Below are 24,701 nucleotides of genomic sequence, written 5' to 3' on the forward strand. Positions count from 1 at the left end.
CATAAAAATGCTGCCTGCGTGTGATCGCAACCCAGGAATGCAAGGCAGTTTTTATGACCGTCAGAGGTGGGGAGAATCACCGCATCCAGAAACTACACAGGGGCGGAAAAATCGTCTTTAAAAAGACGCGTCCTGAAAAGGACGTTCAACGGCGCTGTGTTTTGCTCTTTTAGAGCGAAATTACTCTTTTAGAATAACTCTTTCGAGTTGTCTGCGCTGTCATTCTTGCCCCCCCAGGGGCAAGAATGCACAGCCGTGCACGAAGGAGAAAGCCGCTGTTGTGCGCCATAAATTCCAAAAGCATGCAGAGCGTCAGAGGATTTAAACAGGAACTTGGTGTGTAACTCGCAGCAGACTGCATGCACGACCATCTGCTCTGAAGAAATTTTCTGAATGAACTCCCGTATTTGCCCCGCTTAAATACCCGTATGTCCGGGGGCGGGATATGCAAATACCGGCTACCAACTTCTCATTGGCCTTTTTTCATAGATCAGAGGTGTATATCGGTGCTCAAGAGACACCCCTAGTGTCGCTTCTCTGACACAACGTGGAGCTTTACGTATACAGCTTTTTAACACTTCTGTGTGCAAATTTGAAGGCTGATTGGATCAATACAGATAAATGTCATATTAGGCGACTAAGCATAACTTCATGGAGAGTTTACGACCTAGTTAAGTCTTGCCTTAAGAACAGGTAGTGCAACCAAATTAAGCACTGACTTAGTTACAAACTAACTAGTAAGCCCTTAGTGTGAATATTACGTCCTAACTTACGTGAGAAATTACACACAGCTGGTGCAACCCTACCCAGGTGTCAGCACGCAAGTCAGAATTGAGGTAGGCTATGAAAACATGATGAAACTCAAGAAAGTTTCTAAATTATACAGATGATCTTATTTTGACTCAAACATTATTTGCTCCAGTAGATGGACATCGTAAAATTATTTGGACATAGCAGGGACAGGAAAGCAGAAAGGAGAGATGAGTTTGAGGAAGTAAGACTTGATAAACAAACTACACCCTCAGCCGTCAGTCAGGTTTCAGACATCAGATGAAAAAGCATCTAGTCTCAGGAAAACCTCTGTCAAGTCTATGGAATTGCAGAGAAAATAAACACATTTTTGTGTTCTGTAGTACTGTCTTTGATTGTGTATGATAACAATAAATCAAACTTTTGGATATGAAATTAATCATTTAATTCGCTAGTTCTAGTTTAGGACACTACATAAACAGTTGACAGTAACTATGGCTGCTATGTGCTAATTCCTTGGTAACTAAAAAGGACAAAAGTTTGACTTGTTATTAGTTGTTGTTGCAAGTAAATTTAATGAGTTTCAAACATCAGTTTAAACTTACACCAATTATGTTAGCTAGCTAGTTATTCATTTATAGAAATTACACTTTTACATTTATAAAGTTAGAGATAGCTCAGCTAGTTTTACAAGCTAGCAACCAAACTCAGCCAGTTTAGCTACCAACTCTGGCTAGCGATTAACCCTCTGCTTATTCTGAGAGCTTTTTGTCTAAAGCTGTTTCATCTGAGGACGTTTTGTCTGATGTTGGATAGTGCAATTCCATAAACTTACTTGACAGTGGATTCCTGATGTGTAATGTGTAATATAGAAGAATGCAAATGTGCAAGAAGGATTTCTCCGGTTTTGTTATTTGCATATACAGTGTATGCCTTTTATGCCATAAAACATGTTGAGAATGTTCATGTACAGTATGTTGAAGATACTTAAATAAATATTTTCATAAAGATTAATATCTCTACCTGTTAACCTTTCCCAGTACCCTGTTGCAGTGTAGGAATAGTGGCTTAAGCAAGGGAAGTTTGTATAGTGCATTGTGTTGCACACGTCTTGTAGGCTTTCAAGAAAGAAAAAAAAGTGATAAGGGGGGTCTGTGCCTCAGTAGATCTTTATGTCTAGCAATGCCCCTGGGACTTGGTTTTCTTCCAAACAATTAGATATCTTATCCTTCACATCTTTATTAGCTAGACGACAGATTTTATTTTTCTGGAAGTCTGCTAAATCACTAACCACTTTGCAATGGTTAGTTGATATTATGTCCTTTCTGAAACTAGAATTGTTCTCGCAATGGCAGTTTTGGATCTTTCTGCGGTAAATGGCAACCGTTTATAAATTCAGTTCTTTACAAAGTTTGCAAACTTTGCCTTCTGACTGATTCTCATTTTATTTTATTAATTTTTTTCTTGAATTTGGTAATATTATTCATTTCAACATTATCACTATTATCTATGTTCACATGTTTTTTGATGTATCTGTTTGTGTATGTATGCAAATATGCACATTTATTAAATGTTTATTTATTTATTATTCTCTCTCTTTCTTTTTCTTTTCTTTATGTGCCTAACAGAAAAAAAACTGAAAAGATGTGATTCTGTTTGTTGTTTTGCATATTGTATCTGCTATCTTTTTTAATCTATACAAATTTGAAAAAAAATACTAATAAAATAAAAAACGCATCTGAATGTGTCACCATTTTATTTGCTTTTGGCGACCCCAGCTGGGCATTTCACTGAAAACCGGCAGCCAAATGTGATGTACAGCATGTACATTTTGAATTGCAAACATGTTGTGTTCACATAATTTTCATGAGAACAGGCTGCATATTTAAGCAAAAATAAACATTTGTTTTCAAAGTTGATGGGTGCGTGACCACTCCCCCACCCCCCAGTCTGTAATTCACCTATTCTCCTAACTATTACGAAAGACAGCAAAGAATGGTCATGATGGTCAGATGGTCATACAGTAAACATTTTACAGAAGGAAATCCTAAATAATTTTTTTATATCAGTTAATAAACAAATTTAATGAAGTCCTACAGAGGTGCCTGGCATCCTCTTAAACATTGCATAATAGGTCATTTTAGTTTATTTTAAAGAGCCTTTGGTACATTAATTGTCACCAAGGACTGTTAGGGTGCATGAGACAACACATTATTGCTTATTATCTGTACTAATTAGTCTGAAGCATGATAAAAACACATGTTTATTTAATGACTCTACACTCTAATTAGGCCTAAGAGAAGCAATTTAACCCTGCCATAACACCTCTAATTATCACAAACACAATTACACAATATATTTTTCAAACATACACATTGAACCTATTATTGCATTGTGCGTGTGCTCATTAAATATTTGTTCTTAATTTTGTCCATTCAGAAAATGAATCAAATAATGTTATGTAATTCTGCATTTTATGTCATTTGACACTTTTATATGCATTTGCATATTATTTACACTTGGCAAATTCATGTGATTTTATTTTAATCTGCAGAATTACAATGTTCTGACCTTACTATTGCACATAACTCATTGTTAGCCTTAATAGTTAAAACTTTTCCCCAAAAGATGCTGGTAATTACCAATTAGGCAATTAGTTTTATGATGTCACAGCCTTGAAATTGACCCCTGCTTTGACAGCAGAATAATAGCCTTGTAAGTTTCATGTTTCAACCTGCAGGTGATGCTACAGAAAACAAAAGAGAGTGAGAAGGATAGTATAGCTGTTGAGACTGCCCTGATCTCATGTCAAGTTTTTCCTTATTACTCCTTAAATATTTGCTGTAATGTAAATCTTCAAATTAAACACTTGTTCAAATATATAAACAATATATATGTCACATAAATCTGCACACACCTATATCATAACAAGTTCGGTGGCTGTATATTTCATTTGTATCCTGTCTGTCATTTCTAGATCTTTTATCCAAAGCACTTTGCATTGCATTGAGAGTGTACCATTTTTTAACATAGCACATACATGACCTTGGTATTGTAAACACCATGCTCTACTAGTTCAACTACAGCCTGAAACAGTTTTCTGTCATAAAAATATGGGTTTTAATATATGTTAAATAACACGTGTTAGGAAAAGAGTCACAAACAGACAAGAAGGTACTACAATAATTGTATCACTCTTAATTTAAATATACACCCACTACCTCCCCTTATCTGGTAGAAAGTGTACTATTCATTAAAAAGTTTGTATACACAAGATTTATTAGATAAATCCTCATTCGAGTGGACTAAAGATATATTTCCTAAACTTATATTTTTCCTAAAATGTAATTTAAGCTTTAGTTTTTTCAAACAGGCAATAGGAGAAATAGAGTGCGAACAGGTGTTGTTTTATTTTATTTCAGTTCATACGAAATACCGTGTGGACCATGTAAATACACATCATATATATATATATATATATATATATATATATATATATATATATATATATATATATATATATACCTGTATATATATACACTTAAAATATGATACTATTACACTATGAAGCAAAGACAACATAATACAGAGAGAAAACAGCACACTACATACACTGTTGGTGTTTGCATGTAAGCTTTATGACCTTATCACTGTAAAGAGGATTATTTTCATAATTGTTAAGTTTAAGTTTTATCCATTTGAAAACTGTTGTGGCAGCTTTATCCTGTATTCTTCACCATTTTCTACCACTGTAAAAGTAAAATAAGAGCTTTCACATACTCCTCCATCACTGAAGTGGTTACGGGCAGTATTAGCAATAAAGTATGCATAAATGAAAAACTTCCAAAACCCACCAGAAATGTGTGATTCAGGCACATTTGGCTAATTTCACTCTTCACATTGTCTTTGTAGTAACTTGGTGTAAGTGTCAAAAATACAACAGAATGTACAAAGATAATTAATGTTTGATCTGAAACTCACTAAATTTTACCAAAATGTTAACAAATCTAACAGAAAACTCTTTGTTGCTGCATTCTCATTTTGATGTTCTAGCATCTTTATATGGGTCTACACGTGGGCCATAACAAGGCAAGGCTTTCTTCATATAGCTTCTGAGGTTTTCATCTCTAAGGCCATAAATGAGTGGGCTCAGAAAACGAGGAAGCAGGATGAAGCAGAAATAGTAGATGAAAGACATATCTGCTTGAGACAAAATGACACGCTGGACAAGGAAGAGCTCTGCTACGGGCTGGGTGAAGGCCATCATGCTTAGGAGTAACTGCAATCCATGAAGCAGCACCGTGTGCAAGGCCCTCCTCACAGACACCCGGTCCTGCCTCATCCGACGGGTCTCCAGAAGAATCCGCATGTATGTGAAAAGAATCGTCACAGCAACCAAAGCAAAGAAGATCCCATTGAGGCTTATCTTGAACAGAGCCTGAATGGGTGAGGCATTGAGCAATGTGGTCTTGCACAGCACAGGTGTGGATTGGACGTCAACACCTGGCTTGAGTCGCATCAAGATAAAGTCAACAGTGGGTAGGATGCAACTGATGGCCCACAGACTTAGAATGATGACCCAAATCCATTCAGGTCTCCAGATGGCAGGGCGTTGAAGTGGATAGAATATAGCCACATAGCGCTCCAGAGACATGGTGGACAGGATGAGTGGGGTGTTCAAGAAGGTAGCAGTAGACACAAAGAGCAGAGGAGCACAGTAGACAATTGCAAATTGCACACTGCCCATCGCTAACAAGAAGAGTGTCACAGAGGAGAGCAGCTGCAGGGTGTCGTTGATCAGCATGTAGGTGTAGAGGATATATCGGGAGCTATCAAAGAACTGCCTGTGAGATGCAAAGGTGTACAGCATCAGGAGGATGAAGAAAAGGAAGGCAATGAAGAATGGGATGACCACACACACCTTCACAATGATGGAGAGGTTAGTGCTGGATGTTGTGTTGACTGGGAGCTCTGTCAGATTCTGCATGGTTTCAAGCGCTCTGCAGGATTGCCGATGTTCAAAGGCTGAAATTAATTTTGGAACACTGAAGTCATTCACAGAAATGAGAAATTCACATCCTAAAAATGTGCTTCATGTTGTAATATCTAAATTAACAGATTTTATTAAAGTCAAACATACCATTTAACATCATTGTTTCAACCAGAATACATTAGTTTGTACCAACAAAACACATTTTAAGAGTTAGATCAGGTTAGATAAGAGTATTCTTTAAGGTAACAATTGGCAGTTTACCACATTTTTCAGTGCAGTTTGGCATGTGGAAGATGAGATAAAGCTAACGTAAACCATATGGAGAAATTGTAACAACAACAAGGCAAGCTATCCATTCAAATCAATCTCTGTGCATTTCTTTATCTCAGCTGGTAGAGCAGATAATGAGCAGGACATGGGTTTGATGTCCAGTAAACAGTACTAATACAAATGTATAGCTGGATTACACTATGTTAAAATTGTCTTCTGCCAAATGCGTAAATGTAAAATATAGTGTGAAATAATCTGCATCTTGTTTGATTTCAATTCAACAAACCTAGAAACGTTCTACTGTACAATCACTACCCCTTTATATCTTGTTCACTCACCAATCTGCCTCTGTTGGAAGGGAAATTAAAAGAAGACTTGATATGGGTAGCCCACTTTTATACATATTGTTGTGCCAAATCTGTATTTCATGGCAGAAGAGGAAAGAACAATTTTACGGGACTTAATTCCCATAGGACAGATTAATTTCATGCTGTAGTCACAATACATCATTACAGTAATTAACAGCCTCGTCCCACACCATTTACGTTCTTTTCACAACAAAACAAAAAAAATCAAGAAGGTTGTAACTGATCTAGAATATAGTATTTGAATAGATAAATGCTAAGGGTTTTACCAAATTTAAAAGGGTTTTTAAAATTGCAGAGGCTGTTTGCACTAATGCAAAAAGTGATAGATGCTGGTTATTATATTAACACCATAGTACTGTAGTAAAACTGGTTATTACATTAAAACTGTGGCTTCCGCAAAAAACAGTAGTTATTACAATATTACTGTAGTAAAACAATGGTTTATTTTAACCGGATCAAACCTTTCTCTCAACTCCCGGAAAATCACTGTGACCAAATCACTGCAAGACAATACATTTTTATATAAATTTGTATCTATTATTATTAGGGCTGTCAATCGATTAAAATTAATTACATGGTCCGATTCATCGCATATACAAATATTTGCTGAGAAAGCCCCTCATATAACAATAATTCAATATATAATGATGAAATAATTATACATAGTTATCTTTAAATATTTAAAAATTATAAATATATATATATAAAAAAAAATATTCAGATAATTCAAATGCATTACATTCTTGTGGCAGAAGAGTTCATCATTGATAAGACCTTTAGAGGTTTTAGAATACAATGTATTATTTACTACCACATTATTGATCATAAGACAATAATTGGCATACAGTTCACAGCAATCCTTTTCACAAGTGAATTTGTCAATCAGTTGGAGATTTATTATGAGGACTTGTTTAAGGACCCATCAAAGTACACCTGCGTCAGACTTTTTTTTTTTTTGGGAAACAAGCCAAGGGTATACATAGTACACAATACTACAGATATATTTTACAATAATGTCAAGACATAGTGCAATGGTTTTCAATGCTTTGGAATTGTTGGACGTACAAAGAGTATTTAAATAATAATTTAAGTCTTTACAAAAAAGTGCAAATAGAGGCTTTATAGACATAAATGTACCCTTATGTAAAAAAACCTTGGCAAGAAAAATATACAGATTAATCAGAAAATATTAACTTAAGTTATCAAAACTGTGAAAACCAAATAAAACGTCTTTATAAAGCAAAGAAAAACTAACAAACAAACAAAATTTTCTCCAAAATACTACAGCGTGGACACATTCCCAAAAAAGGTGAGGGGCAGATTCATCTACAGCATTACAGAAGGAGCAAAGTGGATCTATTTCAGGGAGCATGTTTCTTAAATAATAGATTGACTGGGTAAAAATGGTGTAACAGTTTAAAGGACACGTCCTTAACCTTGTTGGTAATTAAATATTTGTATTTAGAGGTAAAGACCATACGACCTGTGTCAGACATGCTTGTGTCGCATCTCGGGTGTGTTGCGTCATAAAAGTAAATTGTTTAGGTCAGTGTGTCAAGTTAAATATAGTTTAATACTCAATCTTTAAACAGATCTTGAGATCCCTTAGTTCGCATTTGAGCTCCTTCAAGTGTTTTTAACGTAACGCACATTTATGTTGTGTGTCCGCTGAAGAGTTGTTAATGTTTTGTTCACTGTATAAACTGTGTGTTGCTCACACAGCTGAAATTTAACTTACTGCCCTCTGGAGTAAACAGGTGGTACTACAAGCTTGACTATCTCAGGAAAGCATTTGCGATTAAATGCGTTAATTTTTTTACACGTTATTTTTGGTAAAATTAATCGCACGTTTTTAACGCATTAAATCGACAGCCCTAATTATTATAAGAAGTATTAACAGAAATATTAAGAGTGGAGACAGGAAACAGGATGGGAAAAAGTGGAACAAAACGGGATCAAACCTGGGTCATCTGCTCAAAAAAGCACATCCGCACCAATATTACACCCCACACCACTGTAGCAACACTAGGGAAGAATTTCTTTCATTTCTAGACTATTGGAATGCAAATACTGTAGCTGCACTGTGTGACAGGTGCTATTTACAGTACACCCGGTGCAAATAGCTACTGCATTTTAGAATATATAGTACAAGATGTTACATGTAGGCCTACTTTTTAACAAAACCCTTTAGAAAAAACTACTAGTCTAACTAATAATGAAATAATTCCAAATTTAAACTAATTAATTTCTCTGAGTAGGCCTAATAATTTCAACTATTTGTATTTAGATTATATACTGTAATTTGGCAAATATTAAAAACTGAAAAGAAGTGCACTCGAAATGTTTACGTTTCTCATGGCTAGTCAGGAACAGAGCTATCAATTATTGACAGTGTACTCTGGTGCTCTGCCTTATTCTACCATATTGTTTGCTCTGCATTGTGGCAGGCATAGTTGTACGTAGAGGCGAAAGTACATTGTCAGCGTTGTCAGTACAGTGTTATATGCGTCACTCATAAGCATAGCAAAACACGTAGTCCACAACTGTGTGTTTTCTGAAGTGCATTGACCTGTAAATGTTTAGGGAAGAGGAAAACATTGAACAGTGAATAGCGAAGATAACAGCAAGCATGCTTTATCAATAAGAACATTTTCAGCAGTTAGAGGATTCGAAAGACCAGCTGTCTGTATGATTTTGGTCAACAACTAACAAGTTGTCCTGCAGCTCTCTGGCACACTTTATTTGGCTGGAATAATATACAAAGCAGATTAAATGTGACTAGATCAAATATGAACAGAATATTCAAGATCATGTCATATTTATTTGCAGGATCATTTCCTGTTCCATTTTTGTTCAGACATTTATGTTTAATTTAAAAGTGACTTTAAGATTAATTTAGCTGGTGTAACCTAATGTAGTCAGGTAGATATTGTCCTATTAAATTGTATTTTTCTCTTGAATAAAACAAGTAAATTTCGATTTTACCACATGAAGCACATTGTTTTTTTCATCATAAAAAGCGTAGCTGTCAAAACTGATATTAAAAGTAAAAGCAAGGCCTTATGTCAACCTTGCACGCACAAAAAAAATCACAAAAAATACAATGTCTAAAATTAGGTCTAAAAAAACATTTTGACATGAAAAGCAAAACATATAGTCACAGAATCAACATTTAACCCCCATTATTCCATTTCCCACTCCCAATCCCCAACTCCACCCCCACCCCCACCCTGACCCTCAACAAATATCTCTTTGGTAACACTTATACACACAAAAAAATAAGAATATATATATATATATATATATATATATATATATATATATATATATATATATATATATAGATAGATATATATACACACACACAAAATAATCACACACATTTAAAACTACACTTCTCTCTCCCCTGCCCCTCCCTGAGAGCCCTCAAAGAAGGCCATATAGCTGCCCCATTTTTTATTAAATTAGTTTAAGTTGCCTAGCCTTCTATATGACATTTTCCCACACTCCCCATCTCTGGGAACCACTCTTGAAAACAGGGCACTCCAGCTGACATCCATCTCCTAAGAACAATATGTCTGCTGATCATAACACTGACCAGGACCCAAAGTTTTATATCTTTATCCCCTATATTAATGACCGCTCCATCACCTAAAATACATAGTCTGGGGCAAAATGAAATTTAAGTACCCAATACGTCACACATAAAACTCTGAACCCTCAACCAAAATTCGTGGATCTTAACACGCCACCAAAAAACATGGGTTGCAACCCCCTTGTCTGATTGGTATCACCAGCAGGTGGGAGTGTCTTTAAGACCAAGCCTATACAATCTAGAGGGTGTCCAATAGAATCGATGTAAAATCTTAAATTGCATAAGTGGCACCCTTGCATCACCAGATGTAGACTTGACATTTTTTTGTATCCTAGCCAAAACTCCATCCTCCAATACCAAGTTTAGATATTTCTCCCATAATCTCTTGAGATAATCAGAAGCTCTGTCCCCCAGACTCTGAATTAGCAGGGAGCAAGGGTGTAAAGTAATGAATTACAACTACTTCTGTTACAGTAATTAGCTACTTTTACCAAGAATTGAACTTTTTTATGTAGTTTAAAACATAAATAATGGTATACTTTTACTTGAGCACATTTTTAGTGCTTTAACTGTACTTTTACTGCGCTATTTTCTCACTGTCTGTGTTCGCTACTTCCCTGTCCTGATTTTCTTTTTATCTATCAACATGATTGGCAAGGGAGAGTCCTGTGACTCCCATCAAATCAAATCACACTTAAAAAACTTGAACGGCAGCTGCAGATCTGGCCTCAAGCATAGTTTACAGCTGAACATAACCGGACGCACCTGAAAGGGCTTTTCGCAGTGAAAAAGGCCAACTGCTTGATCATGTCATGTGAGTTTAACTTGCTTAAGCCAGATATCAGCATTAATCCTGCCTCTAATTTGAAGAAACATATTGAGGTAAATTTCATATTTCTGCTTACTAGAATTTGTGTGTATATAACGTAGCCTGTTAATTAACTATCTATCACTGAGATTATTGGGCTGCTTTGAGAGATTAATCCAATGTTATCAATAGGGCTGGGCAATAAAACAATCTTGATGTTTATCTGAAAAAAGAGAGATGTCCTTAATCAAACATTTCAGTAGTTTTCTATATTTAGCCTAAGTTCTACATCTAGAACGCGGGTGTTCATTACATCAATCGTGATAGGAAGAGCACCACTGGTTGGTTGATCTAGATGAAATATAAAAGACTGACTTTTTATTTCCTTACTTCTGTTGCTGCATGTCGTTTGATTGACAGGCGGCTAATGTTTGTGCGCTAATGCAGGTTTGCTCCTAAATTATCAAATACACTTTATACTTCCGCCAAAGCCCGTCTTGATGAGGATTTAATGTAAACACAGTCGTTTATGTCTAAAGTGAACTTAAACATTGCGACAACAAGCGTATTTGCATCAAAACGTTTGACTTGAAGAGTGCATGTAACCGAATTGAGCACTGTCTAGTAGGCTATGTCATATTAAGGCTACTAATCAAACAACAATAACAAGGAAATTAGAAAATCACGCACTATTTTTGGCCGAATAACTTCTGTGGCTTTAGAAGTATTAATGTAATAGAATAAAACAGTGGCATTTTTAATAATAATATTTTTTTTAAATATTGTTCATTTTTTTAATAATACTGACCCCTGATGTAGAGAGTGTGTTAATTGCTATAATAAATTACCAGGAAAGTAGAGATGATAAAATTATTTATTATTATGCTTAGACTTTATAAAGATAGAAAAGTATCAACATTTGCTGAGCAGTACTTCAGGCAGAATATTCCACCAGTCACAAACTTCAGAAAATTGTGTATCATGCATTAGAATGAGAACAGAACTAATTCTTAGTGTAAAAGATACAAGAACTAAATCAATGTTGAACATTGTATCTCAAAAGGAGGACAATGTGGCCCCGTATGTGCTACTTAAATAAATAATTCACACAAAAAATAAATTTATCTTATCATTTACTCTTGCCATCTGTCTATGACTTTCTTCAAAAGAACACAAATTAAGATTTTTAGATGAATATTTTAGATCTGTAGGTCCATTCAATGTAACTGAACTGGTAGCCAAAATGTTGACGCTCCAAAAAGCACATAAAAGCAGCACAAAATTAATATATACAACTCCAGGTTTAATCCATGACTTCAGAATTGATATGACAGGTGTGGGTGAGAAACAGATCAATATTTAAGTCATTTATTGCTAGAAATTCTTCTCTCTGCCCAGTAGGTGGCAATATGCATGAAGATTGAGAATCAACCAAAAACACATGAAGAACATTAAGAAATTTAAAGTGAAGATTGACTGAGCAGGGAGGAGAATTAATAGTAAAAAGGAATTAAATATTGATCTGTTTCTCACCATATCTATCATATCACTTCTGAAGACATTGATTAAACCACTGGAGGCACATGGATTAGATTTATTTTATGCTAATTTATGTGATTTGTGGAGCTTCAATATTTTAGCACCAATTCACTTTCATTGTATGGACCAAAAGAGCTGAGATATTCTTCTAAAAGTCTTATTTTGTGTTCTGCAGAAGAAAGAAAGTCATGCACATCCAGGATGGCATGAGGGTGAGTAAATGATGAGATAATTTGTATTTTTGGGAGAATTATTCCTTTTTAAGCGTGATGTAGCCCCTGTACCAAACAACCTTTCCCATACATGCTCGAACTCCTCTATTGTGCAGGACATGACGTGCCAAGTGATCCTGCTTACTTAGCATTGTTTTGTATTCCTTGCATTGTTTGAACATGTTTTATACACAACAATAATGCTCTGTCGGCATTAAGGGAAATTTAGACCCTGCACATAAACTGATTTTAATGTAATTGTTTCATAAATTAAGATTTAAATTGATGATCAGTGTATTGAAAATAGCTTTTTCATCTTTTAATTTCAGTTATCATGTCTCCCATTTTTTTTTTAATCAGATTCATGTAGTGTTTATCATAGATAAGTTATGTATTTTAAAAGTTGGCATACATTACTCATGAGTACTTTTAAATGAGCTACTCTTTTACACTTTAAAAGAGTAGTTTTTAGGAAGGCTACTTTTACTCTACTCACACAAAAATTTTTGGGAAGTAAAACTACTTCTACTTAAGTATGATTTATCAGTATTCTTTCTACCCCTTTCAGGGAGTAATACACTGATGCCTCATTACTTTTTTGAAAAGCAGTAATCACCACTCCCAGAGTATCTGCCAATTTAGGGGGGTGAATGCTACTCCCAAAAATGTTACAGATTAGATGGTGTAGCTACCTAAAGAACTAAGATCTAGGAATCCCAAAATGTTGAACCATATTTTCAAAGGATCTCAACACTCCAATCTCATATAGGTCACCAAGCGTTTTAACCTCTCTTTCAATCCACTCTGTCCAGCAGAAAGGGGACTTATTAATAAATAATTTTGGGTTCAGCAATAAAACTGCAAATGCAAGATAAGAGAGTGTAAGTTAACTTCTCCGGTTAGTTTGATAGAAAGGCTTTGCAACGGCGAAATAGGGGCAAGAACTTCCTGTTCAATACAAAACCAGGGAGGAGCTCTCTCAGGTGGAAGCAACCAATGAGCCAAATGTCTGAGACTGAATGAATAATAATACAAAAAAATGAAGGACTTCACTATGCTATCAAATTGCTTGAAATAAGAGAGGGGGACATCTATAAGGAGAGATTGTAGCAGGTAGTTGAATTTTGGAATACAATTCATTTTAATAGCATTAACCTTCCCAATCATGGATAAATGTAATGAAGCCCATCTGCCCATATCGCAAAAACCAAAAGGGTCAAAATTAACTGATTATCTAAACAAATTTGCTGGGAATAAAATACCCAAATACTTAATGCCCTGTTTGGGCCATTGGAAGGCATCCTGCTGAAAAGCAGTTACTGGGCAGTATGCTGTCAGAGCCAAAGCTTCGGATTTAGACCAATTAACTCAGTATCCTGCGAACTTAGATAAGGAATGAATAATTCTCTGCAGGCAAGATCTAGTGGGGTCGGAGATGAATAATAAAATATCATCTGCGTAAAGCAAAAGCTTATGTGCCACACCTCCTGCCATCACCCCTGGAAAATCATCCTTCTTTCTTGTCATGGCTGCTAATGGTTCCGGGCAAGACAGAACAATAATGGTGAAAGAGGGCAACCCTGCCAGATTCCCCTATCCAAAGTAAATGAATCTGAATCAGGGAAATTGTATGGTAACTCTTTCAAACGCTTGGATCTTTGTGCTTTTTAAGAATCCGACTTATCGGGGCTTGTGTCATGGTTGGCGGAAGCTTTCTATTCTTTAATGATTCCGTATAAACTTCTAGCAAAATTGGATTACAGCAAGAAGACCCACTCACTCCATTGACTTTGAAAAAAATAGTCCACAAAACAAACTCCAGCCAATAGGAGGAACAAGCACAATGAGCATGTAGGTTCATTCATAAAACTGTTCTGAAGGTGTGTTACTCTACAAAAGAAACACAAACCAACAGGCGGAACCAGTACAAAAAGAAAGCACAGATTCTTTAAACAGTCAAACGAATGTTCAGTGAGCCGGTCCACTCGGCTGCAACATGAGTGCAAACAAATGACTTAATCACTCCAATGTCTTTGCAAGAAATTCTCCACAAAACAAACCCGAGTCAACAGGAGAAGTAATCACAAAGAGCATGTAGATTCATCCACAAAACTGTGAGCTGGTCCACTCGGCTGCAACATGAGTACAACAAGATGACTTGCTCACTCCATTGACTTTATGAAGGACATAATTTGCTGTGGGCATGTGAATGTTTAATGGCCATCCTTAGAATCCATTCTCAATTTGGACGGGAATATCAGTGCAAAAGCGACCTTCCATTGGTGTAAAAGTTCCTTGCATTCCTTGAATCGATCATAATTCTCTCTTGTCAAATTCGCAATATCTGGGATCAAGAAAATGCTGTATTTCTTCCAAGAAAGCCTTACTGTGCTCCTCGCCTTGTGTAACACAAGATCTTTATCAGATGATCGCATAAATTTGGCCAGAATTGATGGGGGCCTGTCTCCCACTGCGGACCAACAATCAGGAACCCTGTGAGCTTGCTCGATTTCCAACTTATGGCCTGCTATGTCGAGCAGATTCAGAAAGAGCCCATCCAGGAATTTCACCTTAACCTGTCCCTCTGCTCCCTCAGGGATTCCAACGATACGGACATTATTCTGCCTGCTACAGTTCTCCATGTCCTTCATCTTCTCCCAGACATGCTCCAAATCCACCTTGGTTGCTAGAAGGTTAGCAGATAATTCCCTCTCCGATGACTCCAGATAATCACTCCGTTTCTCGACATCCCCCACTCTTGTAACACCTCAGTGAATTTTGCTTCCATAGCAGTGATCGATCGATGTATCATAGCAATATCTTTCAAGTCAGCAATGACCTTCATCAGTATTGCAGACATGATCAAAATCTCTCGCCGCATTTCCCGCACTTCTCCGATTAAATCGAATCCCAGGCTCGCGGCTTCCTCAGGGGCATCAGCTTGAGCACGTAAGTGTCTTTTAATGTCTACAGGGCCCTAGGATTTCGAATTCTTTGACATATTGTAACCACCTCAGTGAATTTCGCCTCCATAGCAGTGATTGACTGACATATCACAGCAAGATCCTCCAAGTCATAGCATTGCCGACATGTTCAGAATCTCTCGCCGCATTTTCTGCACTTCTCCAACTAAATCAACTCCCGGGCTTGATGCCTCTTCGAGGGCATCAGCTTGAGCAGGTTAGTGTCTTTTAATGTCTCCAGAACCCAAGGATTTTGAATTATTTGACATATTGTCCTCCTAGAACAGTTATGGAACAGAGTGTATCGAATCTCACCAGTTTATGTCATTTAAAGTGTTAAAACAAGCAAAGTGCACAGAGCTCATCGTTCACATGTCCGATACTCGCATGGTGTCATGTGACCCTCCCAAGATTATATTTATAATAAATATTTACATGAAGCTGAATACCCACTACAACTTGTTTAAGTTGTTGCAATTGTTTTATCTGATTTAGTTGCACATTCACGTTTCTACCTGCAGAATACACTGTGCATACTGTACCTTAGGATCAGATCCCTGAGGTTTAGACATGCATCACAGAAACCAGTTGACAGAGTTACTTAAATTCCTATGTGACTAATTATGTGCTTGAAAGGTTGTGAAAATGGCCATCAGTGGTACTTTAGTGTAATTCGATGTGTTTCCTAATTGTTTGGCAGACCAGCTGATTTGGAAAATGATGCAACCTGCCTGATAACATGAGGCCAAGTTACTTCATCCCTTTGCTAATTACATCGAAGCAAGATGCAAAGCAAATGTTTATTTAATGACTTTGTACACTGATTGGGCTCCTAAGGGACAACTCTTATACACATAGCACCTCATGATGTAATTATGTAAATATGTTGAGTAAAAACACTGGCCCACAGAGAGTGCAGCACCCAAGACATTACCAAAATTCTGCAAAACATTCTATATCAGTATTTAACATAATAATAAAAAACAATGTACAGCAAATTATGTGGTTATGGTTTATGTGACATTGCGATACTCTCAACAAAAGGAAGAGACTCAGACAAAAACACATAGGATCAATTCACAAATTGTTAGATTTTTCTTTCTTTCTATCTATCTTTTTTTTGTGACTATATCATTGAAAAGATGCAGGCCTTTTCTTGAAAAGAAATAACATCACACCTTTAATATGTATTCATCATTCCAGGTTTGCATTACCTTGTGTTCATTTGAACATAGAATAGAATTATAGATAATAGATAGAATAATAACAGAATTTGAAAAACAACATTACAAACTACAAGGAACATCCACAGTCTACAGTCATTGCATTTTACTGTAATAGTTTGATGTTTTGTAGTAGAAACTGAATGTAGATATTGAACAGCTTCTGTTGGCTGAGGTTTTGGTTTCAGAACAAAAAACCTGATAGTATGTTACAGCATACAGTTCAGAATAGTTCACCCACCCTTATGTCATTCAAAAACCTCATTACTTTCCGTCAGAATATATTTTAAATCACTGATTTCCAGGAACAGGTGAGTGACTCACACTACATATAAATGTTTTATTTACAGTTAAGTATAACATACTGTAGTTAAATTAGATCTTTAAATTACATTCTGTATTCATTCAAATTGTTCTAATTACAGTATTGACAGACAGACATAGATAGATAGATAGATAGATAGAAAGAAAGAAAGAAAGAAAGAAAGAAAGAAAGAAAGAAAGAAAGAAAGAAAGAAAGAAAGAAAGAAAGAACAGTACCTTGTACCATTAAAATTTCCCCATATGGACAAACCAAATATCCAATATTAGTACTAACCACTATTTATTTATTTACTTATTTTTTCAAAAGCACAATTTTATCATTTCCTTATGAGTATACTGTATGTCGTTAAGCAATCTCCATCTAACTAATTTAGATATAATAATTCTGAGGGGCATAACTAAAGCATAGGCATACCAGTATAACTGAACATTGCATACATGCCCAATCAATGAAACATGTCAAATCATTTTGTAAAACTATGCTGGTATAGTCCCAATAAATTATACAAATTGATAGGACTAAAACATGTTCAGACCAGTCTGAATATTATACACACTGACTATTCAAAGCCAAAAGATACATTATCAGTCAGTCAGTAGTATTGCTTTGTTTAAGGTCAATTCAGTTAGCCTACCAATAGCTTCAGGTAAACATGTAACCATCTGCAAGACAGTTGCAGGTTAAATAAATAAATACAGTGCATCTGGAAAGTATTCGCAGTGCTTCACTTTTTTCACATTTTGTTATGTAACAGCCTTATTCCAAAATTGATTAAATTCATTATTTTCCTCAATTCTGCAAACAATACCCCATAATGACAACACGAAAGAAGTTTGTTTGAAATCTTTGCAAATTTATTAAAAAAATAAAAAACAAAACAAAAATCACATGTACATACGTGCTCACAACCTTTGCTCAATACTTTGTTGAAGCACCTGTGGCACCAGTTACAGCCTCAAGTCTTTTTGTGTATGATGCTACAAGCTTGGCACACCTATTTTTGGGCAGTTTCTCCCATTTTTCTTTGCAGGAACTCTCAAGCTCCATCAGGTTGGATGGGGAGCGTCGGTGCACAGCCATTTTCAGATCTCTCCAGAGATGTTCAATTGGGTTCAAGTCTGGGCTCTGGCTGGGCCACTCAAGGACATTCACAGAGTTGTCCCGTAGCTACTCCTTTGTTATCTTGGCTGTGTGCTTAGGGTCGTTGTCCTGTTGGAAGATGAACCTTCGAACCATTCTGAGGTCCAGAGTGCTCTGGAGCAGGTTTTCATCAAGGATGTCTGTGTACATTGCTGCATTCATCTTTCCCTTGATCCTGACTAGTCTCCAAGTTCCTGCCACTGAAGGCCTGATTGGTGGAGTTTTGCAGAGATGGTTGTTCTTCTGGAAGGTTCTACTCTCTCCACAGAGAAACGCTGGAGCTCTGTCACAGTGACCATCGGGTTCTTGGTCACCTCCCTGACTAAGGCCCTTCTCGCCCGATCGCTCAGTTTGGCTGGGCGACCAGCTCTAGGAAGAGTGCTGGTGGTTCCAAACTTCTTCTATTTACAGATGATGGAGGCCACTGTGCTCATTGGGACCTTCAATGCTGCAGACATTTTTCTGTACCCTTCCCAAGATCTGTGCTTCGATACAATTCTGTCTCGGAAGTCTACAGACAATTCCGTTAACTGTTAACTGTGGGACCTTATAAAGACAGGTGTGTGCCTTTCCAAATCGTGTCCATTCAACTGAATTTTATGTACCCCTTATGTATGCATCGGTTTGCATTTTATTATTAATTTGTAATTCATATTGAAAGGTTTGTAATAACTATGACATTTTTAATGTTTTTCAAAGAAATTTATAATTTTATTCAGATTTAGGCATTTTATCAGTCAGTTTATTAAGATTATAATTTGAAATTTAATTTTACCACATCAAACTTAGATTAATCTGTCCATAATAAAGGTTTCAAATAATTTATTGTATCATTAGACTTTTATGTGCTTTTGCCAATTAAATTTTTTTCTCTTTGCATCTCAGAGTCTTAAGTGTTGCAAAAAAAAAATGTGTTTAGTGTGTTCTCGCAATGGAAGTAAAAATAACGTACTTGCCAGTTCTCCAATTCGCCGTAGCTTGTTCCTCGGCCACTCCTCCACCCTCTATCGGACGACAGCCGCGCCTCTCCGGGTGGATCCGAGGCAGACCTCCAGACCCTGGCGGACGGAATGCCCCGCTGCATTCTCGGGGAACAGAAGGGGCAGCGGTTCTCCCGCTCCAGGCGGTTTGCAGTGAGCCCCTCCCCACTCACGGTCGGCGGTCTTAAACCCCACCGCATTTCAGCATCTGGTAGGGAACTCCACCGCCCCTGGCAGCGGCCCTGACCGCTCCAGGCGGTCAGTTAGGAGCCCCTTCTCCCCTCGCGGTCGGCAGCCATCGTTCTCTTTCAGGCGGCTGGTCTCCGTTTGGGTGGACGGTAGTGGCGAGAACTCTACTACGGCGTATACCTCCTCCTTCCCGGATTTCTGGCACCAGTGTAAAGTGATCAATGGAAAGGAGGAGGCAAGAACCGGCTTGATAATAGTTTTAATGACAAACTTAAACACAAGGACACAAACACACACGACGGACATGTCCGTAAACTATCTCTCTCTCCTGCACGATCCTCTGCAGTCGACCTTTATCTCTCTCGGGAGGCTTGATTAGCCCAATACGGGACTGGGTGTGTAGGATCACGACCCAGCCCCACCCTCCGCCCTCTGCCCTCCGCCCTGCCACACTGTGCTTGTCCTCTTGTTGTTGCGCAGCAGGGCCTTCTGTCCAATTTACTCACCCTTATGCCATCCCAGATTCTTTCATCTGCTGAACTCAAACGAAGACTTTTAGAAGACTATCTCAGCTATTTTGGTCCATACCAAGTGTATGGGTTCCAACATTTTGAAGCCCAAAGTCTGTCAGCATAATCCAAATAATTCATAAGACTCCAGTATAAATGATCCACCCTGTTTATTCAATCTCCACTTTCACTTTCACATGTTTCTTGTATTTTTGGTGATTCACATTTTTTGGTGCATGTCGAAACTTACTGGTCACTGGAAGATCAACATGGCACCTCATGGCAAAGAACTCTCTGAAGATCTGAAAAAAAGAAGTGTTGCTCGACATAAAGATGGTCTAGGCTATAAGAAGATTGCCAAGTCCCTGACACTGAGCTGCAGCACGGTGGCCAAGACCATACAGCAGTTTAACAGGACAGGTTCCACTCAGAACAGGCCTCGCCATGGTCGACCAAAGAAGTTGAGTGCATGTGCTCAGCGTCATATCCAGAGGTTGTCTTTGGGAAATAGACGTATGAGTGCTGCCAGCATTGCTGCAGAGGTTGAAGGGGTGGGGGACAGCCTGTCAGTGCTCAGACCATATGCCGCACACTGCATCAAATTGGTCTGCATGGCTGCCGTCCCAGAAGGAAGCCTCTTCTAAAGATGATGCACAAGAAAGCCCGCAAACAGTTTGCTGAAGACAAGCAGACTAAGGACATGGATTACTGGAACCATGTCCTGTGGTCTGATTTGGTTCAGATGGTGTCAAGCGTGTGGCGGAAACCAGGTGAGGAGTACAAAGATAATATTGTCTTGCCTACAGTCAAGCATGGTGGTGGGAGTGTCATGGTCTGGGGCTGCATGAGTGCTGCCGGCACTGGGGAGCTACAGTTTATTGAGGGAACCATGAATGCCAACATGTACAATGACATACTGAAGCAGAGCACGATCCCCTCCCTTCGAATACTGGGCCACAGGGCAGTATTCCAGCATGATAAAGACCCCAACACACCTCCAAGATGACAACTGCCTTGCTAAAGAAGCTGAGGGTGAAGGTGATGGACTGGCCAAGCATGTCTCCAGACCTAAATCCTATTGAGCATCTGTTGGGCATCCTCAAACAGAAGGTGGAGGGGCACAAGGTCTCTAATATCCACCAGGATGATGTCATCATGGAGGTGTGGAAGAGGACTCCAGTGGCAACCTGTGAAGCTCTGGTGAACTCCATGCCCAAGAGGGTTAAAGCAGTGCTGGAAAATAATGGTGGCCACACAAAATATTGACATTTGGGGCCAATTTGGACATTTTCACTTAGGTGTGTACTCACTTTTGTTGCCAGCGGTTTAGACATTAATGGCTGTGTGTTGAGATATTTTGAGGGGACAGCAAATGTACACTGTTATACAAGCTGTGCACTCACTACTTTACATTGTAGCAAAGTGTCATTTCTTCAGTGTTGGCACATGAAAAGATATAATCAAATATTTACAAAAATGTGAGGGTTGTACTCACTTTTGTGAGATACTGTATATATATATATATATATATATATATATATATATATATATATATATATATATACACTCACCTAAAGTATTATTAGGAACACTTGTTCAATTTCTCATTAATGCAATTATCTAATCAACCAATCACATGGCAGTTGCTTCAATGCATTTAGGGGTGTGGTCCTGGTCAAGACAATCTCCTGAACTCCAAACTGAATGTCAGAATGGGAAAGAAAGGTGATTTAAGCAATTTTGAGCGTGGCATGGTTGTTGGTGCCAGACGGGCCTGTCTGAGTATTTCACAATCTGCTCAGTTACTGGTATTTTCACGCACAACCATTTCTAGGGTTTACAAAGAATGGTGTGAAAAGGGAAAAACATCCAGTATGCGGAAGTCCTGTGGGCGAAAATGCCTTGTTGATGCTAGAGGTCAGAGGAGAATGGGCCGACTGATTCAAGCTGATAGAAGAGCAACTTTGCCTGAAATAACCACTCGTTACAACCGAGGTATGCAGCAAAGCATTTGTGAAGCCACAACACGCACAACATTGAAGCGGATGGGCTACCACTCATCTCCACTACAAATAGGAAAAAGAGGCTACAATTTGCAAGAGCTCACCAAAATTGGACAGTTGAAGACTGGAAAAATGTTGCCTGGTCTGATGAGTCTCGATTTCTGTTGAGACATTCAGATGGTAGAGTCAGAATTTGGCGTAAACAGAATGAGAACATGGATCCATCATGCCTTGTTACCACTGTGCAGGCTGGTGGTGGTGGTGTAATGGTGTGGGGGATGTTTTCTTGGCACACTTTAGGCCCCTTAGTGCCAATTGGGCATCGTTTAAATGCCACAGCCTACCTGAGCATTGTTTCTGACCATGTCCATCCCTTTATGGCCGCCATGTACCCATCCTCTGATGGCTACTTCCAGCAGGATAATGCACCATGTCACAAAGCTCGAATCATTTCAAATTGGTTTCTTGAACATGACAATGAGTTCACTGTACTAAAATGGCCCCCACAGTCACCAGATCTCAACCCAATAGAGCATCTTTGGGATGTGGTGGAACGGGAGCTTCGTGCCCTGGATGTGCATCCCATAAATCTAAAAAGACGCTATCCTATCAATATGGGCCAACATTTCTAAAAAATGCTTTCAGCACCTTGTTGAATCAATGCCACGTAGAATTAAGGCAGTTCTGAAGGCGAAAGGGGGTCAAACACAGTATTAGTATGGTGTTCCTAATAATCCTTTAGGTGAGTGTGTATATATATATATATATATATATATATATATATATATATATATATAACTTTAAAAGAGAAGTTTAAAGCAAAAGGGAATTACTAACTGTCAGATTGATTTCCTTGCATTTTTTTTGCAATCAAATAATTTGTATATGAAAAGGCAAATCCAAAGACTGTAAAATGTTGTGTGGCTAATTTTAATTGTTTAGGGTTAATGTTTTATTACTGTACAATTTTTTAAGTTTTACAAGCATGAATATCTGTGACTTACAGTGCTCCAAATCTCTATTCCCACCACACAGACAAATCTAAATTTATCTCTAGATGTCATCAACGTAGCTGGTGTCATGTATTACAGCTTTCATACTCTATATAAATGTTTGTTAACAACGCACCTCATCATTTGGCTCATACTGCTAATATTATAAATAATATATGACCAGGGCTCAAACTGTCCAGAGTTACCTTCTGTAAGTTGTTATATTTATTATCTGATTTTGAACCTTTTTATTTTTTTACACCAACCCAGGTAAATATGGAAATTGGTAAATATACAGTAATATAATATTCATAGTTATTTATTCTCAAGTATTTTGCATATTGCTGAAATGTGTTTTGTCCAATTCTGTCTAAGATGTGACCACAATGGTCAGCCAGAATGCTAGTGCTGATGAGCAAATGCAACTGATCCAAACTGACCCCATTCGGAGGAAAATATCACTGGCACTGACCCAGATCTTTATGTGGCCCTTCATCTACATCATCTTCATCATGCTCTTAATATTCTCTAGAAAAGAGTATTTCAGAACAGAGACACGCTATATATTGTTTGGACACTCTCTGCTGGTGGACCTGATATTTCTCCTTCTCACTAATTTTGTTGTGCTACTGTCATACAATGTTGTTTTAATACCTCTGCGCTTCTGTATCCCTATCTGCATGCTAACAGGAACAGTCACATCATGTGCCCCACTGACTATCGGTGCCATGTGTCTAGAGCGTTATATGGCCATTTGTATGCCATTGCGACACAATGCAATCTCCACATCTAGAAGAGCCCTAATTGTGATTTTACTGATTTGGATCCTGAGCTCCATAAGCCCCTTTGTTGATATGTTTATCCTTGTTAGCACAGCCTCTCATGAATATTTGACTCAACTCACATACTGCCACTATGAGATTATGCTTCCGGAAAGGATTCGTTACTTTGCCAGGGGTCTGTTGTATATTATGGGAATGGTGTTTATCCTCATAATTGAGGTCTTTTGTTATGTCATGATATTCCTTGCTGCACGGGCAGCCTGTAGTGACAAAAAATCAGCATCAAAAGGACAGCGCACCATTTCCCTGCATATCATTCAGCTTTTTTTGTGTAGTATGGAAGTTATGTGTCCCTACATTGAAGCTGTAGTGATGCAGTATGGCTTTCAATTATACCTGACTGTGCGCCTTTTGAATTTCCTGGCATTTAGTATCACTTCCAGAGCAGTAAGCCCTCTTGTCTATGGTTTTAGAGATGATAAATTCTATGCCGCTCTGGTTTACTATATCAGATGTAAAGTGAATGTTATCTCTGACACAGATAAACATACATGATCTTCTGGTAAAGCCTTTAATGTGGACTGTTCAATCAAACTGATATGTGACAGAATTGTATTTATAGTGCTCATGATATTTGTAGCAGGCCTGGGTCATTTTATAACGCTATGTCAAATAAGATTTGTATATCACATATTTTCAGTTTTGGTGAACCAAATACATGCTTTAGGGTGGTTAATAAATATTCCATAATGGTGTAATGGATGTATTCTACACAAATAATAAACATGATCCATAGCATTTTCCTTATCAACAACAAGTGTTGTCTTGGGAAAGTGCCTCACATTTGGTATATTACTTAAGGGCGACCTCTGTTGGCTCGATTAAGCATGATGGGTTGAATAGACCCTTGACTGATGGAGTAAACCCTTTTACATTATTTGCTATATTTTCATTCAAATAAAAAATTTTAATAATTTATTTGAACATGAAAAGCATTTTTCATTTTTTTAATTAATATTGTGAAAATGATACAATAACACAAATGTAATTTCAAAAATGA

General features: G+C 37.6%; 2 protein-coding genes across 2 annotated transcripts; one reads left to right on the forward strand and one right to left on the reverse strand.

Annotated features, from left to right (window-relative positions):
* Positions 1-4,786: 4,786 nt before the first annotated feature.
* On the reverse strand, positions 4,787-5,737 carry or95a1 (odorant receptor, family 95, subfamily A, member 1). The gene has a single exon (XM_052109934.1). It carries the CDS (start codon positions 5,735-5,737, stop codon positions 4,787-4,789), a length of 951 nt encoding a protein of 316 aa, XP_051965894.1.
* Positions 5,738-23,245: 17,508 nt separating this feature from the next.
* LOC127631656 (odorant receptor 131-2-like) lies at positions 23,246-24,196 on the forward strand. Its single transcript, XM_052109935.1, has one exon. It carries the CDS (start codon positions 23,246-23,248, stop codon positions 24,194-24,196), a length of 951 nt encoding a protein of 316 aa, XP_051965895.1.
* Positions 24,197-24,701: the final 505 nt, after the last annotated feature.

The sequence above is a fragment of the Xyrauchen texanus genome, chromosome 38, assembly GCF_025860055.1.
Source record: "Xyrauchen texanus isolate HMW12.3.18 chromosome 38, RBS_HiC_50CHRs, whole genome shotgun sequence".
Taxonomy (NCBI): Eukaryota; Metazoa; Chordata; class Actinopteri; order Cypriniformes; family Catostomidae; genus Xyrauchen; species Xyrauchen texanus.

What these genes read in the sequence shown, in the direction of transcription:
- or95a1 (XM_052109934.1), bottom strand. Translation starts at nt 5,737, where the DNA reads ATGCAGAATCTGACAGAGCTCCCAGTCAACACAACATCCAGCACTAAC.
- LOC127631656 (XM_052109935.1), top strand. Translation starts at nt 23,246, where the DNA reads ATGGTCAGCCAGAATGCTAGTGCTGATGAGCAAATGCAACTGATCCAA.